A 22,193-nucleotide genomic window follows, 5' to 3' on the forward strand; every position below is an offset into this window, starting at 1 on the left:
CCAGGTGGATATTTAATGCTTTCCTCTCTTGTGAGGCCACACATCCCAAGAGAGAGAGACTGAGGCAATTGCTGTGCACACAGGACAACATACTAGTATATTCAGCCCATCGCAAATGGTGTGAACATCAGTAACAGTGTCAGAAGGACTTCAGGAACAATCAAGGATGGCTCACCCCACTGAATATATTATTCAGTATTGATCATATCAGTTCTCAGTGGGGTGAGTGGTCTTTGATTGTTCCTGAAGTCCTTCTGAACAATCAAGGATGACTCACCCCTCTGAAAACTGATACGATCAGTATTGAAGAACAGAAAATCCAAATGGCACTGAAGTATGTGGAAGATATTTCAACACCACTGAATTTTTTGAGAGCCCTTGGTAACTGGAATGCTGATCTCAAACTATGAACTCTTTAACCATGGCCTTTTCATGAAATAAATATACTCTGTTTTTTATATTTTATGAAGTCACTCAGTTCTCAACCTCTATTGACCTCTGCAATTGCTTGATACAAGGAACAGCTTTAATGACCAGTAAACACTTGAGAAAAGTTCAGTCCTGGTTTCATAACACAGGGCAAGCTAGCAAATAATTGACTCATAATATTGACTAACTCAGCCTGGTGTTAACACAGAATTCTTCAGTATATAAGCTCTGCAACCAGACTCACTCATTCCTGAGCCTCAGAAACCCTCCTCCACCTGGCAAATGGAGCTCCTGGGAGCATCAAGTGCTGTCCTCCTGGTTTGCATTGCTTGCCTGCTCTCCTTCACAGCATGGAGAAAGAGGTCTGGAAAGGGGAAGATGCCTCCTGGACCAGTTCCCCTTCCAATTCTAGGGAACATGCTGCAGGTGAAGCCAAAGGACTTGGCCAGAACCCTCCAGAAGGTAAGGCCACTTTCTTTTGCTCACTCACTTTCTTCTGCAGGCAGGAAACATGTGAACCCAGTGCACTGGGAGAACCAGTGGCCATAGCCTGATGAATGCTAACCCCAGAGGGGGAGAAAAGCTCTGGGTATCTCAGCTGCCACCCCATAGTGCTGTGACCCTTGTTTTTGAGTGCCTGATGGCTGCAAAACCTTTCCATACCCATATTTGTCATGGAAGGGCCAGATCTTGATATTCCTGGTCTCTGAGAACACATTGCCTGCAGAGGGATATGACAGCAAGGCCACTTTCTGACTCCTCCTGTCCACCTGCTCCATGGCCATGTTCTCTTTTGTGTTTTGACAGCTCAGTGAAAAGTATGGGCCAGTGTTCACAGTGTACCTGGGCTCAGAGCCTGTGGTGGTGCTCCAGGGACGTGATGTGGTGAAAGAAGCCTTGATTGATCGTGCGGACGAGTTTGCTGCCAGAGGACGCATGCCAATAGGAGACAGGGCTAACAATGGATTAGGTATATTTACTGGCCAAGTTCCTTTGGAGGAGAAGGGAAGGGCTGAGGACAAGACAGGCAGAGACAGGGGCTGGAGTGAACTGTGCACAAGGGGTGACTGAGGGAACTGGCTGGGTCTAGCCTGGGGAAGGAAAGGCAGAGTGAGGAGTAATTGCTGGCTTCCACTGCTTAGGGAGGGTAACAGAGAAATAGAGTCAGACTCCTCTGAGTGATGCACAGTGATAGAGCAAGGCAACAGCCACAGGTTGCAGCAAGGGAAAGTCTGTATGGTTACAAGGAATGACATGTTCACAATGAGGGTGGGTATGTGATGGAAAAGGTCAAAAACAGGAGGTTGAACCACATGACCTCCAGAGATCTCCTCCACACTGAAGTACTCTATGATGCTACTCTGTAGGCACTCTCCTGGAAGACAGGATTCACTGTCACTGTGAGCCTCAGTTCATCTCACGTCCAGCACACCCAGCCAGGCCTTCCCTCTTCCTTCTTCTTCTGTAGGCATTATTTTCAGCAACAACGAGGAGTGGTTACAAGTCCGGCGATTTGCTCTCAGCACTCTACGCAACTTTGGGATGGGGAAGAGGAGCATTGAGGAGAGGATCCAAGAGGAAGCTGAGTACTTGCTGGAAGAGATCGCCAAAACAAAGAGTACAGTTTATTCTTAATATACCTTATGTTTGCTAAGAAGGACTGCATTAAGCGAGCATTGCTGGTGCACAGTCAAATGCAGGAATTAAGGTTACTTATGTTCTTAGCTTGGAATTCAGGTTCCCATGCATTTGGTCCATGTAAGAAAGGCCCCTCATTGTAAAGAAACAAATAATTCCATGATTACTTACTACTGTTTTTGGAGGACCATTCTGTGTCACTCAGACTGTGATCTGATATTTCTGCTAACCCCCAGAGCTCAGGTTATCCACAGAAGCCATAGTTTTTGCTTTTTTATTTTTTGTAACTTTTGTGAACTCGTAGGAATGCCATTTGACCCGACCTCCATGCTGAGCTGTTCTGTCTCCAATGTCATATGCTCCATCATCTTTGGGAACCGATACGACTATAAAGACAAGAAGTTCCTGGCCCTGATGAGCAACATGAACAACATCTTTGAGATGATGAACTCCCACTGGGGACAGGTACATTCAGCAGCCATTTCACAGTGGTGGTATACTTCCAGGGGAGCAGGAGGCTTCTTTCCCAGTGAAGTCCCATTTAAGTCTTCAAACTAGGACCCAACAGTGCACACACCTTCTTTGCTCTACTGCACAGGAGGGAATTCACTCTAGAGCAAGAAGAGCCCTCACCAACCAAGCTGGCTTTGCCAGCTAGGTGCAGCCTATCCCTAGTCCTGACCACCCTTCTTTTCCAGTTCTGAGATTCCTACTAGTATTAAGCAAGCCCCCATCTCTCTGTCAGACTGCCCAGGCCTCACTACCCCTCTGACTGGCTCAGTTGAGAGGGTTGTGGCCTTTTGCTAATTCCAAATGATGGGGAAATGGTCACACTGAGTATCTTCCTGCTCTTTTCAGCTCTACCAGATGTTCCCAGAGATCCTGGATTACTTGCCTGGACCTCACAACAAAATATTCACAGAATTTGATACTCTAAAAGCCTTTGTGTCAGAGGAGGTGGAGAAGCACCAAGCTTCCCTAGATCCCAGCTCCCCTCAGGATTTTATTGACTGCTTCCTCAGCAAAATGCAGGAGGTAAGGAGACAGCATGCAGCCCAGTCTGATCCCCAAGCACACCTACACTGACCCCCTTTCCTCTCTCAAGTCACATAGACATTGGACTGACCCCTTCCCTGTGCTGGGCCCTGAAAGCTGGTCTGTGCACTGGGAAAACACCAACAACATCCCAGATGTCACCTCTGTTAGAGCACAGAGCTCTGGGTCTGCCCACTCACTGGCCACTACCTGCAGCTCCTTGGACATCAAGTCCCACATCTGCTTTCACCAAAGCACAGAGACATTTGCAGGCTGGTCTTGCAGTTCTTTGGCTGGAAAGCATTTGGCACAGTAAGGGCAAGTGGGCAGCTAGCTGTCACACGGTGCACGGCTTGAAAAAAGGCTGCTCTGGGGGTCTAGGTCACTACACAGAGACAGCACTGTAATGTTCCAGCTGACTGCTGCACCTCAGTAGAGAAACACAACAGCTCTGGGTGGAAAAGAAGGCCTGGACTGATACAAGAAAGAGCCATATTTCTCAGCTCAGCCAAAGAAACAGCCCAACCTTTTTCCTAGGAGAAGGAGCGTGCCAATTCCCATTTCCACTTGAAGAACCTGATAACCAGCACCTTTGACTTGTTCATTGCTGGAACTGAGACAACTAGCACCACCATAAGATATGGACTTCTGCTTCTTCTCAAAAACCCCAAAATACAAGGTACCAGTCTGTGACCTGCTCCCTTCCAGCCATTGCTCTGGGCTGGGCTCAGGTCTAACACCACTTTCTTCTCCACACTTTTCTCCTCTCTCTTTCATTCTCCACCCAAACAGGGAAAGTCCTTGCACCCTCATTCCCCAGGGTGGGCCTTAGTGGACCTCTCAGCTTCCCTGGCATCAACAGCAGCAGCACCCTTGGAGAGCCTGAGACTTGGTTCCATCCACATCTTTATCTTCCAGCACTCCTATTTAGCTGAGTCACCAGGAGGCCACTCTTTGCAATAGGCTGCAATGGAGCTGCATTGTGGGCAACACCAAAACCAATAACAGTGCTTCTGGGGGCTGTGATGTCCTAGTAAAGCAGTGGGGATCTGGACAACTTGGGGCAATCTCTTTGGCTGGGCTTGGTTTTATTCACCCATCTTATAGTCTGTGCCTTTCATGACAGAAAAAGTTCAGGAAGAAATCGACCGGGTGGTGGGACGATCACGAAAACCCTGTGTGGCTGACCGGACCCAGATGCCCTACACAGATGCTGTGGTCCATGAAATCCAGCGCTTCATCTCCCTCATCCCCTTGGGTCTTCCTCATACTGTGACCAAAGACACCCACCTCAGAGAGTATGTAATTCCTAAGGTTAGTTGATATGCTCCTTCTGGTTCCACAACAAGCTGGCAGCACACGCTCGCTCTCAGGCTGTCAGTTATGAGTCAGAAGATAGAAATAACATGGCCTGATCTTGTCCTCACCCAGACCTTCATGAAGGTATTACCCTAGGGCTCATGCAGCTGGCCTGAAATTCCTTGTTGCCACTCCCTGGATGATCTTGTATGAACACCTTTCAGTAGTTATAAAACAGAAACCAGGACCTCATGGACTGCTCTTCCATTAAGTGTGACAGGGAGCTAAAGGTTGCAGCACCAGCTCTGCTCAACACCTTTGCTCACTTACTCTGCAGATTGACCTACCAGTGGAAACATGGCAGGTTCACAATAAACCCAGAGCTGTGTTTCTTCACACAACATGCAGCAAAGTCACAGAACTGCTTGCCACTATCCAGTAGAGCCTGACCAAATCCTTGGAAGCAAAATCTGTTAGTTATTAAGCACAGAGAGAAACACTCAGATAGTCCCTGAGCCACAAAGTGCTGGAAACCAGGTTTGCATTCAAGAGAAAGAGTAAACCTGTTTGCACTATTCTTACTCACATCTCGAGGCAGTCACTGCTGGCCACTGCCAGAAGTAAGCTAATGGGCTACAGGAACCCATGGCCTGGCCTGGCCTGCTACAGTAGAGCTCATGGTATGTTACATCTTCTGGGTGACTGTACAGCAGGCAAAGAGCAACACACATGCTGTGAGGTGCTTTGATTTTCAGCTATCTGTGTAAAATGAAAAGGTAGGACTCAGGGAACTACTCAACTTTTAGCAGAGGGCTCTGTGTGATCAGCTCTGACTTATCCCACCCTGTTCAGAAAGGAGGAAGGAAGAGGATCATGGCAGGAGAAATTTGTCAGGAAAGAGGAAAAGCTTCATTTCCACAACTGTGTGGGCTTTTGCTTTTGGGGGCTGACAGAAAGGAAGGAACATAATCATTTGCAAGCTCATTATGGTGAAACACTAAGAAAGAGGAAGAAATAGGTGGGGTGGCCCAAAAGGTCAAGAGCTAGGAGAGCATACAAGGGATGAAACAGAGAGGGAATATTCCGGAAGAGCAGTCAGAACAACTGCCTTTGCTGAGAGATCTAGTAGACCATCCCTAAATCTGACCCAGGAGATGCTTGAAGGGAAATTGAAGGCATCGATAGCAATGTGTTGGAAATTTCATCCTTAACTGGGCAGGCAATCAGATTACAAGATGTAACTCACCTCCCCTTTACGTTCTGTTCTTCTTGTGTTACCGCAGGGGACCACAGTCTACCCCCTTCTCAGTTCTGTCCTCTACGACAGTAAAGAGTTTGCAAACCCAGAAGAGTTTAATCCTGGACATTTCTTGAATGAGAACGGCACCTTTAGGAAGAGCGAGTTCTTCATGCCATTCTCAGCAGGTAAAGCACATGCTTTCTCTTCTGATTCCTCTCTCAGAAGCTGCCAACCTCCTCCTCTGGGAATCAGCCTGCCTTTCCTCACACACGCACACTCCTTCCTCTCTCTCAGATTGGTCCCTCCAGAGCTTCCTCAGGACTCAAACCTTTCTGGATAACTCCTGGCTGCTCCCTTCCCCAGGTGCATCTCTCATCTTGCAGAGGGCCCAGTGGCTTCTCAAACCTCGCCCTGGGAGCTCCTGGTGTAATGATGTGAATGGTACACATTCCCACTTCTTAAAAAAAACTGTGTGCTACACAACCACTAACCTCTTTCTTGATCAATCTTTCTTTCTACGGTAACTCCACTTTTCCCAGCCCATCTTAAACACCTCTCAGGCTATATGCAACCACTCACCAATATCTCCAGCCCTCTGCTTTCTCACCTGCTCTTTATGTCACCTTGTTCCCTCTCATCCTGCCTCCTACAATGCCTCCTTTGAGCTCAAGGCTTCTCCTGCTCAGGTTCTTCTTTCACACACCCAAGCAAACTACCAGCTGGGGTCTAGTTTTTCTCCAACAAACTGTTCCCTTGCAAAAGTTCTCTGTAATCCTCACAGTCACATCGCCACCATGGCTGTATCTGATAAACAATGCTGTGTAACACATCTGCATAGTACAAACTCCAATCCACTCTGCAACATCTGTTCAGCAATACTTGTTGTTTCACTTCCAGGGAAGCGAATATGCCCTGGAGAGGGCCTGGCACGCATGGAGATATTCTTACTCATAGCCATCATCTTGCAGAACTTTACCTTGAAGCCTGTTGTCGATCCCCAGGAACTCAACATAACTCCAACACTGAGCGGAACAGGAAACGTACCTCCTGTTTACCAGCTCTGTGCTTTCCCTCGCTGAAGGATTCAAAACCTCTCTCCACTGTGTCCTGAGCTTGGCTATTCCCTTACATCTCCCTTACTAAAACCAATGGTAGGAACATTGGAACACCTTTCCAAAGCCTCCAGGAAGGTAACCCACAGATAAAATACCAGATAGTTCAAATACAAGTGCATGCACAGAATATACAGATGCTTTTAAAGACTCCTGGGATTACTCTAACACATCACAGGGAGGCTCCAGGCAACATTAGAGCCTATTGCAACAACGCACTGTCCACTTGCTCACTGAACACAGTGGCCACATCGAATAGCTGATTTGTTCAAGAATGTAGTTTCTGTGGCTGGCCATGACCTGCTTCTCCTGCAATATGTGTCCAACGAAGAGCAGTGTGCCCTGTAGACAGACGGTTCAACATCTGCTGTGCACATTAATGACTAAATAAAAAAAAATTCTCCTTGACAGGATTCAAGAGAGTACTTTCTTTGGGTTGGGGTGGCCCCTGCAGCTGCTGCTCCACTGTGGAGTGAGCCCATAGCTCCTGTGGCCAGAGCAATCCCCTAGTGTGCTGCAGGAAGGATTGTCACTCCCTCGGCAAGGGCCCTGCCTGGTTCAGCCACTGTGCCTACTGCTGCTGCCGGTAAGGAGCCCCCAGCCTGGTGCAGGGCACTACCATTCAGGTAGGCTCACAGTGTGCAAGGGGAAGGCTCTCCTGAGGCAAACTACCCTGGGGGCTTTTGGCAGCCTTGGCTGCCATCTTTGCGGCTAGCAGCATTTTGGGGCTGCAACTGCCGTTCCTGCTGCCCTTGGCCAGATGAACGATGGCTGCAGCCACCTCTCCTGGAGGAGAGCACTCCTTCCCAGTTCGGTGGCTGGAGCTCTGGTTCCCTTCAGTACTGCCTGCCTCAGTGGGACCTCAGGCTGCTCTTGGGGGCTGCTCTCATTTCTTGGGTGCTCTGTACCCCTAGTCTTTCCACAAATCCTGAGCACATTCCCTATTGCTTCTCTCCATCCTCCTCCCACCATCTCCTCTGTGCCTTCTGCTCTCGCTGAAGCATTTGCCAAAACAATCCTGCCTGTCACAGTGGCCACTCAGCACCTCCATATGAATCAACATGTGTGCTAGGACACGAAACCCTCAGCAACCAGTCTGTCACTGCAGCGACTCAAGGTGACCTCCTCAAAGCCAACATTTATTCATCTCCTGGAGAACAGTGCACTACCTCCCAAATGGGCACCAGCTCTCTCTCATCTTACCAAGGCATCTATCCTGATTCTTGGTCACTTCAGGTTCACACCTGGTGCCCCAAAGGAATGCCTTCCTGAGACTGCAGAGGTCATTTCTCTGGATAGTGTCTCTGCCAAAATCAAAAGAGGGTACTCCTACCCCACCTCACAGCTGAGATAGCTTTTATAGGGCACAGAGGAAAGAACAGCGTAAGTGAGAGACCTTTGTGGATAAAGAACAAGAGCTGAGGACTAAGGAGAACGGACATCACTATGGTTAAGGTCAGAAGGTGGAGTTTTATTCCTCCTCCATTTTTCTTGAGCATATCAGTTCATCTCAGCTGTGGTCTAGTCTCCATCTGTCAAATGAAAACAAGAAGCAGGCAGAAACAGTATCTGTGACTGCTTTTTTCTACCACTAGTTTCACTGCAAAGATTTACCTGCTCTTTATTAGATTGAATTAACCTAAATTTACTAGGACAGCAAAACCATCTCTCTGAGTTTCGGTACTCCTGGGGAGTCTCATTTTGCTTTTGTATCTCAAAGGCATCAGTTCAAACAGGTTCCTTCTTCATCCAATGTCTCTTTGTCCTGTCTTTTGTAGAAACACATGTATGCACAAAAAGAAAACTCTTTTGTCCATAAAATGCAGCCATGTGACCCTTGGTGACCAAGGAAATATTTCTGCCTGCTGTTTTTGTTCCCGGCCACTCCTTGGTGCTTTTCTTTCAGTTATAAGGTAGACGATTTTCATAAAAGGATTCCACTACAGGTGGTTCTCCTCTGGGCTTATTCATCCTTGTGAGTTTCGCTTGTGTTTGGATGTCTGTTTTGATATATTTTTCTTGATCTTCATTTACATAGATATTTGTTGTCCCCTCCATCATGGTTATATAAAAGTCCTAGAAGCAAAACATCATTTGGATGATGAACTAGGCTGATTGTCACAAAGTACTCTGGCTGCAAGAATTTCCTCCTCTCTTTGCAAACATTTTGCAGTATTTTGAAGAAAATAACACATTTGCTCACACAGCAGGTTCATCCCTCCTTCTCCCTCCATTTCTGCCCCTGCAGGATGCAGGTCTAATGTCTGTGTACTCTGAAACAATGGTAATCCATTGTTGGCCTCTCCCAGTCATCCGGGACTGCGGTCAAAAGGCAGACATACAACTAGAGACAGTAGTAATGTAGGAGCCACAAGCAAGTGTGGACTCTCTATTACTAGCCCAGCATTACCCTTAAATCCAGGCCTGTGTTTAGTAACTTACTCAGCAGCATGTGTGTTACATTAAAGATCAGTTAATAGATGACTTACTTCTGAAGGTCTGGGAGGGGATGATTCATATTCATGTTGTTCTTGCACATTGGGACTTTGGCTCTTCTGAAGCAGTAAACAAAACAGTGACACACAACACATGTTACAATTTACCAACAGCTGCATGAGAAGCACAGAGCACTGAGAAAATGTTCTGTTATTAAACAGTTTCAGAGCTGAGGACACACCCAAGGTATAAATAACCATGCAAGATGTGATATCCAACATATTCTAAGCCAGATCCCAAAATGTTCTTTCATTTGGCACAGTCCCAGAGGTCACTTGATGCCTGCCCAAGGGAATGATCTTGCAGAAGGGAAACCTCAATGCCTGAAAGTCACCTTCACTAGAACAACCAAAATCATCTGCTCCTTTAACACAGCAGAAAACCTTTACTTGCACATTTACATTCAGAAAAAATCCTGATGTTAACATGCAACAGCCAAAGGGAAATTACCTTTCCCAGTATGATTACAGAGGTAAGAAAATATAAAGACCCATGAAAGTACTAGAGGTGGTTAAAAACATCTGTGAAGTGGCAGGGAGGGAGAGGACTGTTTTACATAGAACCATTCACATTTTGCTGCCATGACACTTCACATTTTCTTCCTCCATGGGCAGGTTGACTCCCTCTTCAGTGATGTGAGTGCTTTTTCACCCAGAGGAAGGAAGTGAGGATAAATAAATAAATAAATGATAAATAAATCCACTAAAGAACAGTGGTGATATAATTTTTTGATTTTCTGCTAGTTAATAGCCCACTTGGGCCTGTTCCTCCTTATTTTCACATGAATTTCTCTTTTATCTTTATGGTCCTGTAAATCCTAAGCTGAGGTCCAGCCTTTCAGAGACTGAGCAGAGAGAGTTCAAGTGCCTCCAGATGTGGATCTGAACTTCCCGAGAGCTCCAGAGAGTTATGGATCAGGCTTCTGATGTGAAGGTCTATGCATGGAAATGAAAAGGTGCCCAGAAAATGAGAGGTAGTCACCTGCTTCCAGCTGCAGTTCGTCCCCTGGTGAACACAGACCAGTACCAAGATGACTACAAGGATGAAGACCAGTAAGGTTGGTATCCCTGCGGCAACTCCAACCACCCAGGGCTCATACTAACTCATAAAGAAAGAGAGCCAGGTCAAACACATGCAGTGGGATCCTTTAATTCTATACTTAGTAGCTGAGTGAGGGACTAGCATACAGCAAGAATAGCTAGTGCGCATATATCCTGTGAGGGACAAAAGCACAGCCTTGGATCACAGCAACGGCATCCAGCCCAGCAGTACTGCACACAGGGATGGATGGGGGAAGCAGAGATTTGATTTCAGAGGGAAAATGCTCTATAAGTGAGACTGTAATCAATCAGATTAAGTAACAAAACAAGCTCTCACCCCATAAGAACAATCTGCCTGAATGGTTGTGGCTCCAGATGTATTTGCGGAAGTCTAGAAATAAGACAGTTACGGATCATTTACAAAACATATTTTCTATAAAGCAAGGAAGGACAGAGGCTAGGTGAGCAGTTGCAATGCGTCTACAACAGCATGCCGTAGGTAACAAACAGAGCACCCAGCTGCACTCTAAGGTAGCTGTACTTGTTCGTTATAAGCAAGAACCTAAACTCTGATCCTTCCAACAGGAGCTCTGATCGAGTGGAAAGAATATACATTCTTCCTCAAAAAGGGGCTTGAGGCTGGGAGAAAACATACAGAAGAGAAAAGTACAAATGTATGCCAGAGAAAGCTGGATTCAGAAGGAAAAGCAGCACAAAGAGAGTGGGATGCCCCAAGGAAAGATGTGCTCTTACAACAGCTTGCACCTGCTCCCTGTCCTTGCCCTGATGCTGGAGACAGCTGCCTGCACTGCCTTGCCTGGAAGATCAATCAGCAGAGAGTGCCTTAGCTCATGCACAGAGTGCAGGGCATTGGCAAACCTGGCGCATCCCAAACCAGAACCATCTAGCTTTTTCTAGCCATTACAAGCTGTCACATCCAGCCCCAAATGACAAGGGAGCTGAGAAAGTCAATCACGTAAGCAGTGATGGCAGCACTTGTTATCCTCTCTCCCAGGCTGACCGACTACCTCAAGCCTGCAGCTCTCGCGCTGACATCCCCTCTGGCAGAGGGCCACAGGCTCCAGTGTCCATCCCAGAGGGCTGTGGGAGGGGCTTTGGGAACAGGCCACAGCGCAAGAGCTGTACATAGCTTCTCAAAGGTGACAGGTTGGCCATTTCTCCTCTGGTCCCTACAACTAGTAGATGCTCTGTTTATACAAGAAAAAAACCACAGAACAATACCCAAATCTATATTCATCTTTCAGTAACTAAGTAGCCATAAAAATTGCCCTTCCCTGAGGTAAGTTGTAGCTGGACTGATTGTCCTCAATACCTATAATTCAGCAGTAAAATGCATTTGATCCCTGACTGGATAATCCAGCAGTAAAATGCAAAACAACAAAGAGACTGCATGTTAGAACAGAGACCATGTTTTGAAGTACAGCAAGTGGGAAGACAAGCTTATAAAGGCCACATCTTTGCATGCCCAGAATCTTTTTTATGGGAAAGGAGAAGAAACACATGTCTTTTGGCTAAGAATTAGCATTGGTGTGCACTCTTATTGGGTGTCAGGACATTTAAAGAACCCTCTTATAACTGTTGTGATGGCTAATGGCCTGCTCCAGTCTTCATCTCCTTTCTCATCACAGGACAGAAATGACATTCAGGTTCCCTTTAGGAGCAGGAAGAAAGTTCAAGTGTATTATGGGCTTAGCAAACACACCTCATACTGCGTTTCTATATAAATGGGAAAACAGGCACAAAAAAAAAGAAAAGAAAAAAAATCTGGGTACTGTAAGCATCTCACTTGTCCTTAATGATACCATATAATATCGGTGGCATTAGGACAGTCTGTCACACAGGATCTCTATCAGCCAACCATCCATGAAACCAGCTTTTTCTATTCCAGAATCATGCACTCAGCTTCCACAGATAATATGATAGTGAGCAATCAGTTGATCTTAGCCCTATGCAGTGCACTTACCAAATTTACAGCTTTGTTGTAAAGAAGTGACAAAGAGGGTGTTGTCACCTGCAAAGAAAAAAAATAAAGAAAAACAGAACTGAGTATTAGCAATTGCAATGTGCTACTGGCCAAGGATGCAAGTGGGGAGGGATGTCTCTGAAGTGTCTGGAGATGGTGGCAGAAGAATATACCAGTTTGATCTCAACACAGAAGGCATGCTAGTTACTCCAGGGAAAACACAGAATATACCATCCTATTATTTAAGAAAATGATATAAGGCAGTATGGACTCATTTGCCTGAATTGCTTACACCATTCAGAGCATCTGAGCAGTCAGGGCCTTATCATTTAATGAATTTACCCTGACATCTCCCAGGTGAGAAGGGGCAGGCTGTTTATTCCCACTATGGCTTGGGAGCTAAAGGACAGAGGTGGCTTGTAAGATAGCAAAGATTTGCACCTGCAACCTTTGAGCCCCAAACTATCACACATGCCTGCTCCTGTTGGTTCAAGGGCAGCTGAAAATGATCTAGACACATTAACTCTTTCCTGACTGAATTGTTTACAGACACAGGAGGGGAAGTATCCAAAAGAGCTTCTGCTAGACACACTGTCTGCTCTGGATGCTGTGCTCTCTGTTTGTGGAGCAGCTGGATACATGGGCTTTGCCATCCTGGGAGGAATGAGGAAAGAGTTTGGAGGGAGTTAAAAACTTTCTGCCCCCTCAGAGTTTGCTTTCTTTCAGTATTATTTCCCAGTTATGGCACACACACACTCTAACCAGGGGCTGTGCAGAAATGCAGCATACGCTACCCAGGAGCTCTGGCTGCAATTACTCAGACCCGACTCTTAACTTCTATGCTGGTGTAGGTCTTACTGCTGGAAGCAATATTGGGTTCATCAAATGGCGAGCCCTGTGAACAGCTTGGGCTGCCTGTAGAGACTGGTGCTAGTGACTGCATTGGGAATAGCACTACAGAGAGGCTTAGCTTCAGAGGTAGCTAATCAGGAGAAGAGATGCAGTCCCCTCCCCTGTCCTATAATGCAGGGTCAAGTAGTACATATCTCTGTATGAAACAGCTCTTTTAAGACAGTTGGGTTCAGTGTGAATCCTGAACCTGAGCCAGTGCCAGGAACATGCAGGAATTAAATAAATGGGAGTGAAAGAGCAAAGCTGCTGAAGTCTCCATTTGAACTGAAACTCTGGTTAGGTGGCAGGTGACAGGAAAAGGCTGAAAGAGAGCATCACTTTGCACCCACAAAGAATCAGTAGAGAGAGAGACAGCAGACTCCCTCCCCAGACTTTTTCTGACTACAGTAGGTTCTGCTGCCATGCGCTGAATAAGGCCTGGTTATTGTAGCACAAGGAGGTCAGTGCAGAGAAAGCAAGTTGACAGAAGTCTGGATATTGCAGGTTATGGAGAAGGAGGGCTCATAAAGCTAGCAAGCTGTGAGAGATTTAGCTCTTCAGGCTTAGCTCAGTCTAAGTCCTGCAGTCTTAGAGAGGGGAATATCACTGGGTGTCAAAGATCAGAATCCAGAACAAAATCAAAGAGGAGAAGAGATTTTTGGAAGGTACAGAATTTATCCTCCCATCACAGACACCAACTGGAGGCTTGTTCAGAAGTGCTGCCTTTATATGCAAGCTGTGGACACTGTACTGGGAGTGTAACCTTTAGCTTAAAAGACAACAGATGTTGGGAAAAGCCTCTGAGCATGCAGATACATTTAGCGATTGGTCACTGAGTAAAAAGGATCTCTTTCAAACTCCCAAGGGGCACAGGTATTGCTGAACCCAGGCTACCTGCTGGGAATGAAATACAGTAGAGACATTTCTCACTTGAGTTTTCTACTGTGCATTCCTTGAACTTCCTGAATGAAACACGCCTTTCTGAACAGCTGACCTGTTAATGTTTACATTTTTATTTTCATATTTGCCTCTTCTCTGAAGCTGTAAATTTATTTTATTCCCTTCTTTTTGGTGCATGCAGGTTAAATAAAAGTCTAAATAAAAGGAACAACATAAACAACATGTGTTCACCTGTCTGTGCTCAAGTTATTCAGGAAACTATGTGATTTGTATGTGCAATTAAGTATTTACAACTATAAGTTACCAGCTAGGAACAGGTTTGTCTATTACTTGCAAATAACCCAATTGGTAGCTCTTGATTTGGGTAGAAACGTTTTTCCTAACTAATGTAATCTCCCTTCCAAACCATAAGTATTAAATTTCTTAAGGTGGTGCACTAGAGGACAGACTATATAAAGTAGGCCCTTATTTAAAGGAAAAGCCTGGTTCTGTACTTGAATCTCTAACAGGTGACTTGCAGGGCACTAGGCATTCATGCTCTTCTCTGAGCTGCCTTGACTTCCAAAAAGCAGGATTCAGTACATCTTACAGTCATATTTGGAAACTGAGGTCCCTAACCTCTTCTCAAGCACATACAGAAAGATGTAGCAACACATATAAAAATAGGTGTCTCATAGTCATACAGTAGTTTAAAACCACTGTCTCAAGCCACTTGCAAAAGTGGATCAGTATGGCTTGCAAATTTGTACATTGTACATTGTCAGGAGAGATAAGAATGGTCTCTTATGTAAACTATTATTAACTTCCTATTTGTTTACTTCAAAAATGAAAGAAGAGGATTCTTCTAATCCTCGTGGTTGAAACTCCTGCTCCCCCTGCCTCCATTTCTAAAATGGAAGTGAGTACAATTCAATATTGTGATGTCTTTCTTGATCCTCAGACAAATGTCTGCAGAGCCCCAGCTCTTCCTCATAGATTGCCCAAACTACTCCAAAGTGATGTCTGGAGCTGTGAGTGTCAATGATCCTGATGGGGGTCAGGTAGGTTTCCCAGCAGAATTAAGCACCACACTTACTACTGTCTGGGAAGAGCACATCTTGGAAGGGAGAAAGTCTTATACTGCAGCTGAAATCAAAAAAAAGTTGCACCCTTTCCATCTCCCTTTTCCCCATAACTCATAGCAGCCAACAGATGCAGAAACTGAAAGAGAGACCACAAGGAGACAGCCCTCTTTCCTCTCCAAAGTCAGCCTCACTGGGCCCCCGCAGCTCTGTACAGGAGAGCTGCTTGGTGAAGGGAGCAGAAGGGAGATGGACAAATGCAATCAACACACAAAACCAGGAATCAGATGCTCTGGATTTACTTTATAGCTCTACCATAGACACCTCCACCTCTCAGCATCAGCTCTCCAACATGTGGGTAATATTCCTTTCCTCCCAGCATTTCTCGAACTTGTTCAAATTGTGATTGTGCATGGGCAGGGACCATCTCCTCTTCCGTGCTTACACAGTCCCAGCTGTAACACCTGGCTGCCTCTTGGACAGAGCCAGCACAGACTACATCCCACTCATTGGGTAGGGCTGGGATTATTCCTGTAGAAGAGACACAGATGGAGATCCCACAGGGACCAATACAGGCACAGTGAAAAAGATCAACAAAGGTTAGAGAGAGTACAAATCTATCATTTCAGTTTGTGTGCAGTTAACAAGTAACTCTGTACTGTGCTCCATCAGTTCTGCAGTTGCTCCAAGATCCTTTGAGAACATACTTTCAGTGAATAGTCATGGAATTAATTCACTACTAAATTTCACAAGAGAATGTTGCTTTAGCCTTAGAACCAGCTAGCTGCCGGGAAAGAAATTTTCACTCCCAGCCATTCTCACCCATCCATTTCTAAATAGATGCTGTATGTGTTTCAACAGATCCAGCCTCACAGGACAGTAAATCTTCTCAAGATCTGTTATAAACATCCAGGGCACAATTTTCCTCTTTGCTGCAACCCCTTTAAGACCAGGTAGTACCTTCAGGACATAAAAGCTGGGATACGCACTAACATCAAAGTAGAAGTCTGAGGCCATTGGTTGCATTGCAGAGAAATGCAGAACTAACGAAAGGGCCAGTTTGATTGATTTGGTCAGGGCAGAGAATGGGAGGGTTGAACATTCACAGGGAGCATTTAATCTAACAGCTAAGTACTCCCATGGCCTCCCCTCTCTTGCACTCTGACTTCTCCCCTCCACTTCCATCCAAACAAGACTAAAGAGAGACACAACTCCCACTCACCATTTTGCTCTGCTTCCCAAGAAATCCTTGCACGTATTCACAGCTGACCAGCTGACTTCAGAGTTAGCGCTCCTCTTAGAATGAGTTTCTCTTTGTGTTAAAACACAAATTGCAGACCCACAAGAGGAAGAGACAATGACATTTCTCTCAGGGTGACTCAGACAACCTGGCTGGGTCCCAGCACACCTAATAGAGCAGTTCCTCAAACAGGATCCTGCCAGGGGCAGAGTTTGGCAAGTGCATGGAAAACTGGACTTCAGGGTACAAAGGACTCTGCCTCTTTCATATCTGCTTCATGTCAAATAAAATTGCTCCTGGCTCTGAGTATGTGTTTAATATACGCCACAGCTCAACGTTAGGTAAATTCTGCTTTCAGTTTCTAGGGCTGATGCCTTGACTACCAGAGCATGTTTACTGGGAATGCCAAGACAAAGTGGAGGATATCTACTGGCCTCTTTCATGCTTGATGCAGAGACCAATGGGCCTGCCACTAGGTACTCATGCTTTTAAACGTCAAAGAATCTCCTCTCAAACAACTAAAATCCCCTCCAGCATTTCATGCGCAAAGACTGGAAGGTCCTGGGGCACTCTCTGGAAAATTAAATACCGTTTCTAGCAATAGGCAGAGAAAATGAGAAACAGCCAAGTCACACAGCACTGGTGGCAGGCAACATTGAAAGAAATTAAGGGCAGAGGCTATTTGGGCAGCAGGGAAGATGTAAGCCTGTGAGAGATCTTTATAGATACAACAGGTAGATCCTGCACACAGCGAGAACTTGTCTTGCTGCTACCGCAAATGTCTGCGTATTTCTCTAACAGCTGTGACTCTTTCTTGTTCACATTCCATCTTCTATTTTACCTCCTATTTCCTGCTGGCTTCACTTGGGCTGCAACATTTCTAAAGTTTCAGCATCAGCTTGGAACATAACTCTAAGTAAGATTGGAGGCTTTCTGGCCCTCCATTTCAGAAATTATGTCCACCAAGTGACCCAACTGCCAGCTTCTGTGCTTATTCTAAGGTCATATTAGGCAATAACACTCTGGTGCAGGAAGCAGCATGGCGGCTGTGTGCTTATTCCTTCCTTCGGCTCTGTTGCTGCTTGTCTTTGGGAGCAGCTGGAAGAAAATTCTGTCACCGTGAAGTTTTGAGTGGCTATGACAAACAGCACAGGAACAGTACGGGTGGCAGGAGATGCACAAACTGTGTGTGTGTGGGCAGGGGGAAGGACACAGACATGATCCTTAAGAAGTGGGATAGGCATCAAGCAGAGAACAGAAAGAGGAAAAAAAGCATTTTAGATGCTGCCTGGCTACTAAACATTTGCTGCCACAGCGACAGTGCAGAGCACAAGGTTGCAGTAAGAACCCTCTCACTTTTAAAGGCTAAAACATAAGTTTCATGGAGCTCTGTATCAGACTGTCACAGATGCTTCAGGTTTGCATTGCTACTTTTCCTAGGAAATGGCTGTATGAATAGAAAAATTCTGCCTCACATTCATATCGCTGTCCTGCTTTGCATGGGAGTTTCATGTCCTGAGGTCTTTGCAACCCACTGCTGAAGGCCATATTCTGTAGTGCAGTAAATTGCCCCCCTCTTCTGAAGTCCACTTATGGACTAATTCCCAGATCTATGATGTTTATTGCTGTAGATCTGCATCTCAGCCAATTAAGGGATCAGTGCAGAACGAGACACAATGGTGTAGACCTTTTGGCTGACCATGCCATTCCTCTGCCCTATTTCCTAAACATGCTCTGGATTCTAAAATCCAAGGCAAAGGCACATGTGAAGGTCATTTTCTGCAGAGAGTAAATCCCAACTGGCATTAGTAGCAGACACAAACAATGGATGGCAGAACAAGCAATGTATTAAGAAATTTCCTCCCCTTGAAGAAACAGTAAATGCATGCATACAACAGAACGTGCAACTGAATCCACAGCCTTTAATGAATGCAGAGACTCGTTCTGGTCATAGGTACATTTGGGATTGCCCCCACATCCTCCTCTCTTCCCCCTCTTAAAAAATGATTTTATTCAGTGAAATGTAAAACCACAGAAAGACTGGAATATGGAGGCACACCTTAAAGAGCCTGACAATTTTTTCTTTTTTTTTTTAAGAAACTTTCACACATTCGAATTATTGACTGTTAAGCCTAGCCGGTACAGCAGAAATGTTCTACATAGATCATTGGTTGAAATGTAGAGTACAACAGTTGTGAATACACTGTCACGAGACATCTGTTTGAATGCTAACAAATGTAGCAGATCTGTCAAACCACATTGCAAGCATCTGCAGCGAACCAGAGTATACAATCCAAAGACCAAGCAAGATGAGAAATTATCAGAACATGAAACAAAGATGTTAAAGTACACAGGAAGCTTCTGAAGTAACTTCTCTCCAGAGTAATTACTCCCATTAGAGAGCCAGGAAATCTGAACGCTGCTTGCCAGTGAAACTTTCCTTCAGTTTCACAGGGAACATGAATGTCTTGATTCTATTTCTGGCCCTCTGTTACTCGGATTTTGCTTGAATGGGGGCAAGTAAGAGAGGGACAAAAGCAGACCCCATTTAGCAGAGCTCACTTCCTCAGACCTGTGTTGTCAAACAGCAAAAGATCAAAAGCCTTGCCAATAAAATGAAGGCTATAAAATTTTAAAAGAGAAACAAAACAGAACTAAAAAAAACCCAAGAAGTAATATGGTTTTGTACAGCCTGCAATAAAGCCATGGTCAGTGGTACAGTACTGTTCACATGACACTTATTAAGGCTTTGACTACTGGTCTTCTACATGCAGATTTTATATACATGTAATTTTGTGTGTGTGTGTGTGTGCGCGCGCACACACGTACATAAATTATTTTTCTTTTCTTGTTCTAAGCAAGAAAATATTTTCATGCATTTGCTTCCCCTAGTATTCACAATAATTGGATCATATTCTGTTTAAGGACTTGTGGAAAGGGCTGGGGTCTATTTATTAACCGTCCAGAAATGCCCTCATCTCTAAAAATGTCATTTGTACCTGACACTGGTGCTGCCCCACATTTTCCCACAGTCATACACTAGAGGAGGAGGTGTCACCCTGGGGCCTGACAGTACATTGGTTATGTAAACATAGTAATCCTTGAATTATAAATACTTTATTAAAGCTAACATACCTCAGCTTTTAGCTCATAATTGCCCATGAGTGCCTTAATGAAATGCCATTCAGAATAAAGCCTTTTTTTTTCTTTTTTTTCTTCCCATAACCAACAGCACAATTACAACAGTTCCCCAAAAGGTGCAGTTTCCCCTACTTTTTCCCCAAAGAAGTGCCAAGATAGCTGATAATTTTGCAAGCCCATGGCTTGGTAGCTTCCACATACATAAATAACTGTAACATACAGCATGTCTCAGCCTTAAAGCTCAAAGTGCTTAAGTCACCACCTTGCTTGCACATCTGGGTTACAGACTTGCAATCATGTCAAGAGACTGGGCCATGGCTCAGCAAAGACTGGGGAGAAAGCAGAAACCAGTGGAGCTCTCCTGTTCCTAGTCCCATGCCTTGGGCATGCACATGCTCAGCAGGTTCCCAGAGCTCACCAGAACTGACCTCTAGCACAGCCTGTGTCCCTCTACCTGAGGAACAGCCAGCAACACAGTGCTGAGATATTTTGACTAACTCTGACCTGGCATTTCCTTCTGCGAGATGCTCTGCTAGCTGATGTGGCAGAGAGCTCTGTGGTTGCTGTGGGGAACTCTGGGAAGAGCAGCTCAGGCAAGAGAAGGGAGGACTTAGGAGAGGTAGCACTAGGGAACAACAGAAGGGCGGGAAGGAAGGAGCATAAAGTAGGCTGGGAAAGCAAAGAGGGTGGAGTGATGAGGGAAGATTTTTTATTTAAGATAAGGCCTGGACTGTTGCCACAGTCATCTGAGCTGCCTTGTCGTGGCAGAGTAATGGGACCAGACTGTGAGTGCTCCAGTGGCTAAGTGTGCCCTGACCCCACCACAGCACTTCCCCATCATCCACAGCCTTTCCCTTGGCCACTGCATTGAAATGCTTCCATTCAACACCATGTACCATGACAATTACTGCAGATCAGGCACTGGGCACTTCTTGTTGATCCTGGTCCAAAGTAGACAGCAGCCCTAAAGAGACCCTCCCCATGTCCCTGCCTACCTGTCTACACACACAATAACCAAGACAATAAATAGATGGGACAGAAGGAGTCATGGAATCTGGAGTCACAGCCATCTGGTTGCTGACTTATTGCATGGAGTATTTTGGGCTGGTAGGGTACAGTGGGTGGCCCCAAAGATTCACCAAGAAAATCCTACTGGGTGGCTGCCCACATCATCTGCTCCAGAAGATGTGTTCAGACAGCTCATGTGTACAGGATGCTTAGGAAATGTCACCTAGAAATAGGATATGCACGAAACTAAGGCTTTTTTTCAGTTCAAACTCAGTCTTCACTCAGCCCATGGCAAGCTGTGCAAAATACAAAATTTATGCCCTGGCAGGTGTGATTAGAAGACAATTTTTGGTCCTGGGTATGTTAGCAAGAGAAAGGTCACACTAATTTTTTCAGAGGCAAACCATTGAACTGGATTTAGTTTTAGTTACAGAAAATACTGCACACTGCTTTTGGTCAGGTGTACAGGAGCTTTAAAAAAAAAAAAAAGATAAAGATCACAGTTCAATGTCTCAGTCTTCAGATGGGGAATGTCTGTGAGGAGCAGTCAAACTACTTTCTCATGTGCAGTGCATCCTGAAATTTGGTACTTATGTATCGGGCGTGAAAGCCTTTCTTGTTGATGGTGTCATCTGTGTGGAATCGAATCATGATGGAATCCCCTGCAGAGTAGATTTCTTCCAAAGGCTGCAGGAAAGAAAATAAGACAGCACAAAGTGGTGAAGTCTGCTTGCTAAATAGTTGTCTGCACAATGATGGCAAGGTTTAAGCTCACAGTGAAGACAGACTGGCCAGGAAACACGAATACTGAGCGTTCAGTATGTCCTGCCCTGCTTTGACTTCTTGAGCACATCACAAAGTAGAAGACCTCTTGTCAGGAAATCATGGTGCTAGGCACCAGATTTCTGTCAACTGTGGTTCAGGTCAAACTGATCCTCCCCCAGGGCTGGGACAGAGAAGATGACCTCGTGCATCCCCCTCCAGTCCTACTGCTTTCTGTGACTGCTCAAGAGGTCAATCAACCACTGTATCAATTCACCAGGTTGGCAGAGAGAAGCAGGGAAGCTTATGCAACCCTTGCCTTCATGCAGGGATTCTTTTGCTCTCCCAGAGCTCAGCAGTTGTTGATGCTTTTACTCCATACAGGTTGAGTACCTTGGTTAGAATCAAGCAGAAATAGAAGTGCTACCTTCAGACAAATTCAGTCCTACTGCTCTGGGCAGGTTGGCAGCAGCAGGCCTCCTAGAAAACAGGGCTGGAAGGCTCCCCAAGAAATCCTCCTCCTGCCCCAAAACAAGATCAGACTCACCAAAAACATTACTATCAGATGACTGCCCAACATGCTTTAAAAGTCACTTGCCATGGAGATCCTTCGTCTCCCAGACATCCATTCCAATGCTTTCCCATCCCCACCATCAGGAAGTTCTTCCTCACATATAACCTGGATCTCTCTTGCTGCAAATTTAAGCCCATTACTTCTCCGAACAATCCCTGTCCCAACTCAGTGGACACAGAGAACAGCTTGTTCCCTTGATCTTTACATGCTGGCATTTTATGTTTGAAGATCGATGCCAGTCCACTCTACAATCCCAGTTCTACCAATTGTTCTTTGTAAGTCACATTCATTGAACTCCTTGGTTATTCTTTTTCCAGTCTTCTGAGCTTGCTTTAAATGATTC

General features: G+C 45.5%; 2 protein-coding genes and 1 long non-coding RNA gene across 4 annotated transcripts in view; 1 reads left to right on the forward strand and 2 right to left on the reverse strand.

Annotated features, from left to right (window-relative positions):
* The first annotated feature begins 711 nt into the window (after positions 1 to 711).
* On the forward strand, positions 712 to 7,148 carry LOC106498947 (cytochrome P450 2C19-like). Its single transcript, XM_013960290.2, has 9 exons — positions 712 to 891; positions 1,237 to 1,399; positions 1,898 to 2,047; positions 2,372 to 2,532; positions 2,926 to 3,102; positions 3,640 to 3,781; positions 4,229 to 4,416; positions 5,685 to 5,826; positions 6,539 to 7,148. Exons 1-9 carry the CDS (start codon positions 712 to 714, stop codon positions 6,718 to 6,720), a joined length of 1,485 nt encoding a protein of 494 aa, XP_013815744.1. The 3' UTR covers positions 6,721 to 7,148.
* A 3,088-nt stretch (positions 7,149 to 10,236) lies between these two features.
* On the reverse strand, positions 10,237 to 12,306 carry LOC136992460 (uncharacterized). Its single transcript, XR_010884728.1, has 3 exons — positions 12,274 to 12,306; positions 10,627 to 10,680; positions 10,237 to 10,347 (listed from the first exon to the last, which is right to left on the reverse strand). It is a non-coding gene; the product is annotated as an uncharacterized lncRNA (long non-coding RNA).
* Positions 12,307 to 18,278: 5,972 nt separating this feature from the next.
* TLL2 (tolloid like 2) overlaps positions 18,279 to 22,193 on the reverse strand; it is a 41,834-nt gene continuing 37,919 nt past the window's right edge. For both annotated transcript variants that reach the window (XM_067299957.1, XM_067299958.1), the window contains exon 15: positions 18,279 to 21,201. In XM_067299957.1, the coding sequence (XP_067156058.1) occupies positions 21,067 to 21,201 (135 nt within the window). In that variant the 3' untranslated portion in view covers positions 18,279 to 21,066. The remainder of the gene's footprint in view (positions 21,202 to 22,193) is intronic.

The sequence above is a fragment of the Apteryx mantelli genome, chromosome 7 (genome assembly GCF_036417845.1).
Source record: "Apteryx mantelli isolate bAptMan1 chromosome 7, bAptMan1.hap1, whole genome shotgun sequence".
Lineage (NCBI taxonomy): Eukaryota > Metazoa > Chordata > Aves > Apterygiformes > Apterygidae > Apteryx > Apteryx mantelli.

What these genes read in the sequence shown, in the direction of transcription:
- LOC106498947 (XM_013960290.2), top strand. Translation starts at nt 712, where the DNA reads ATGGAGCTCCTGGGAGCATCAAGTGCTGTCCTCCTGGTTTGCATTGCT. An exon ending in TGGCCAGAACCCTCCAGAAG is followed by an intron (nt 892 to 1,236) that starts GTAAGGCCACTT and finishes GTGTTTTGACAG; the next exon opens with CTCAGTGAAAAGTATGGGCC. An exon ending in CTTCATGCCATTCTCAGCAG is followed by an intron (nt 5,827 to 6,538) that starts GTAAAGCACATG and finishes TTTCACTTCCAG; the next exon opens with GGAAGCGAATATGCCCTGGA.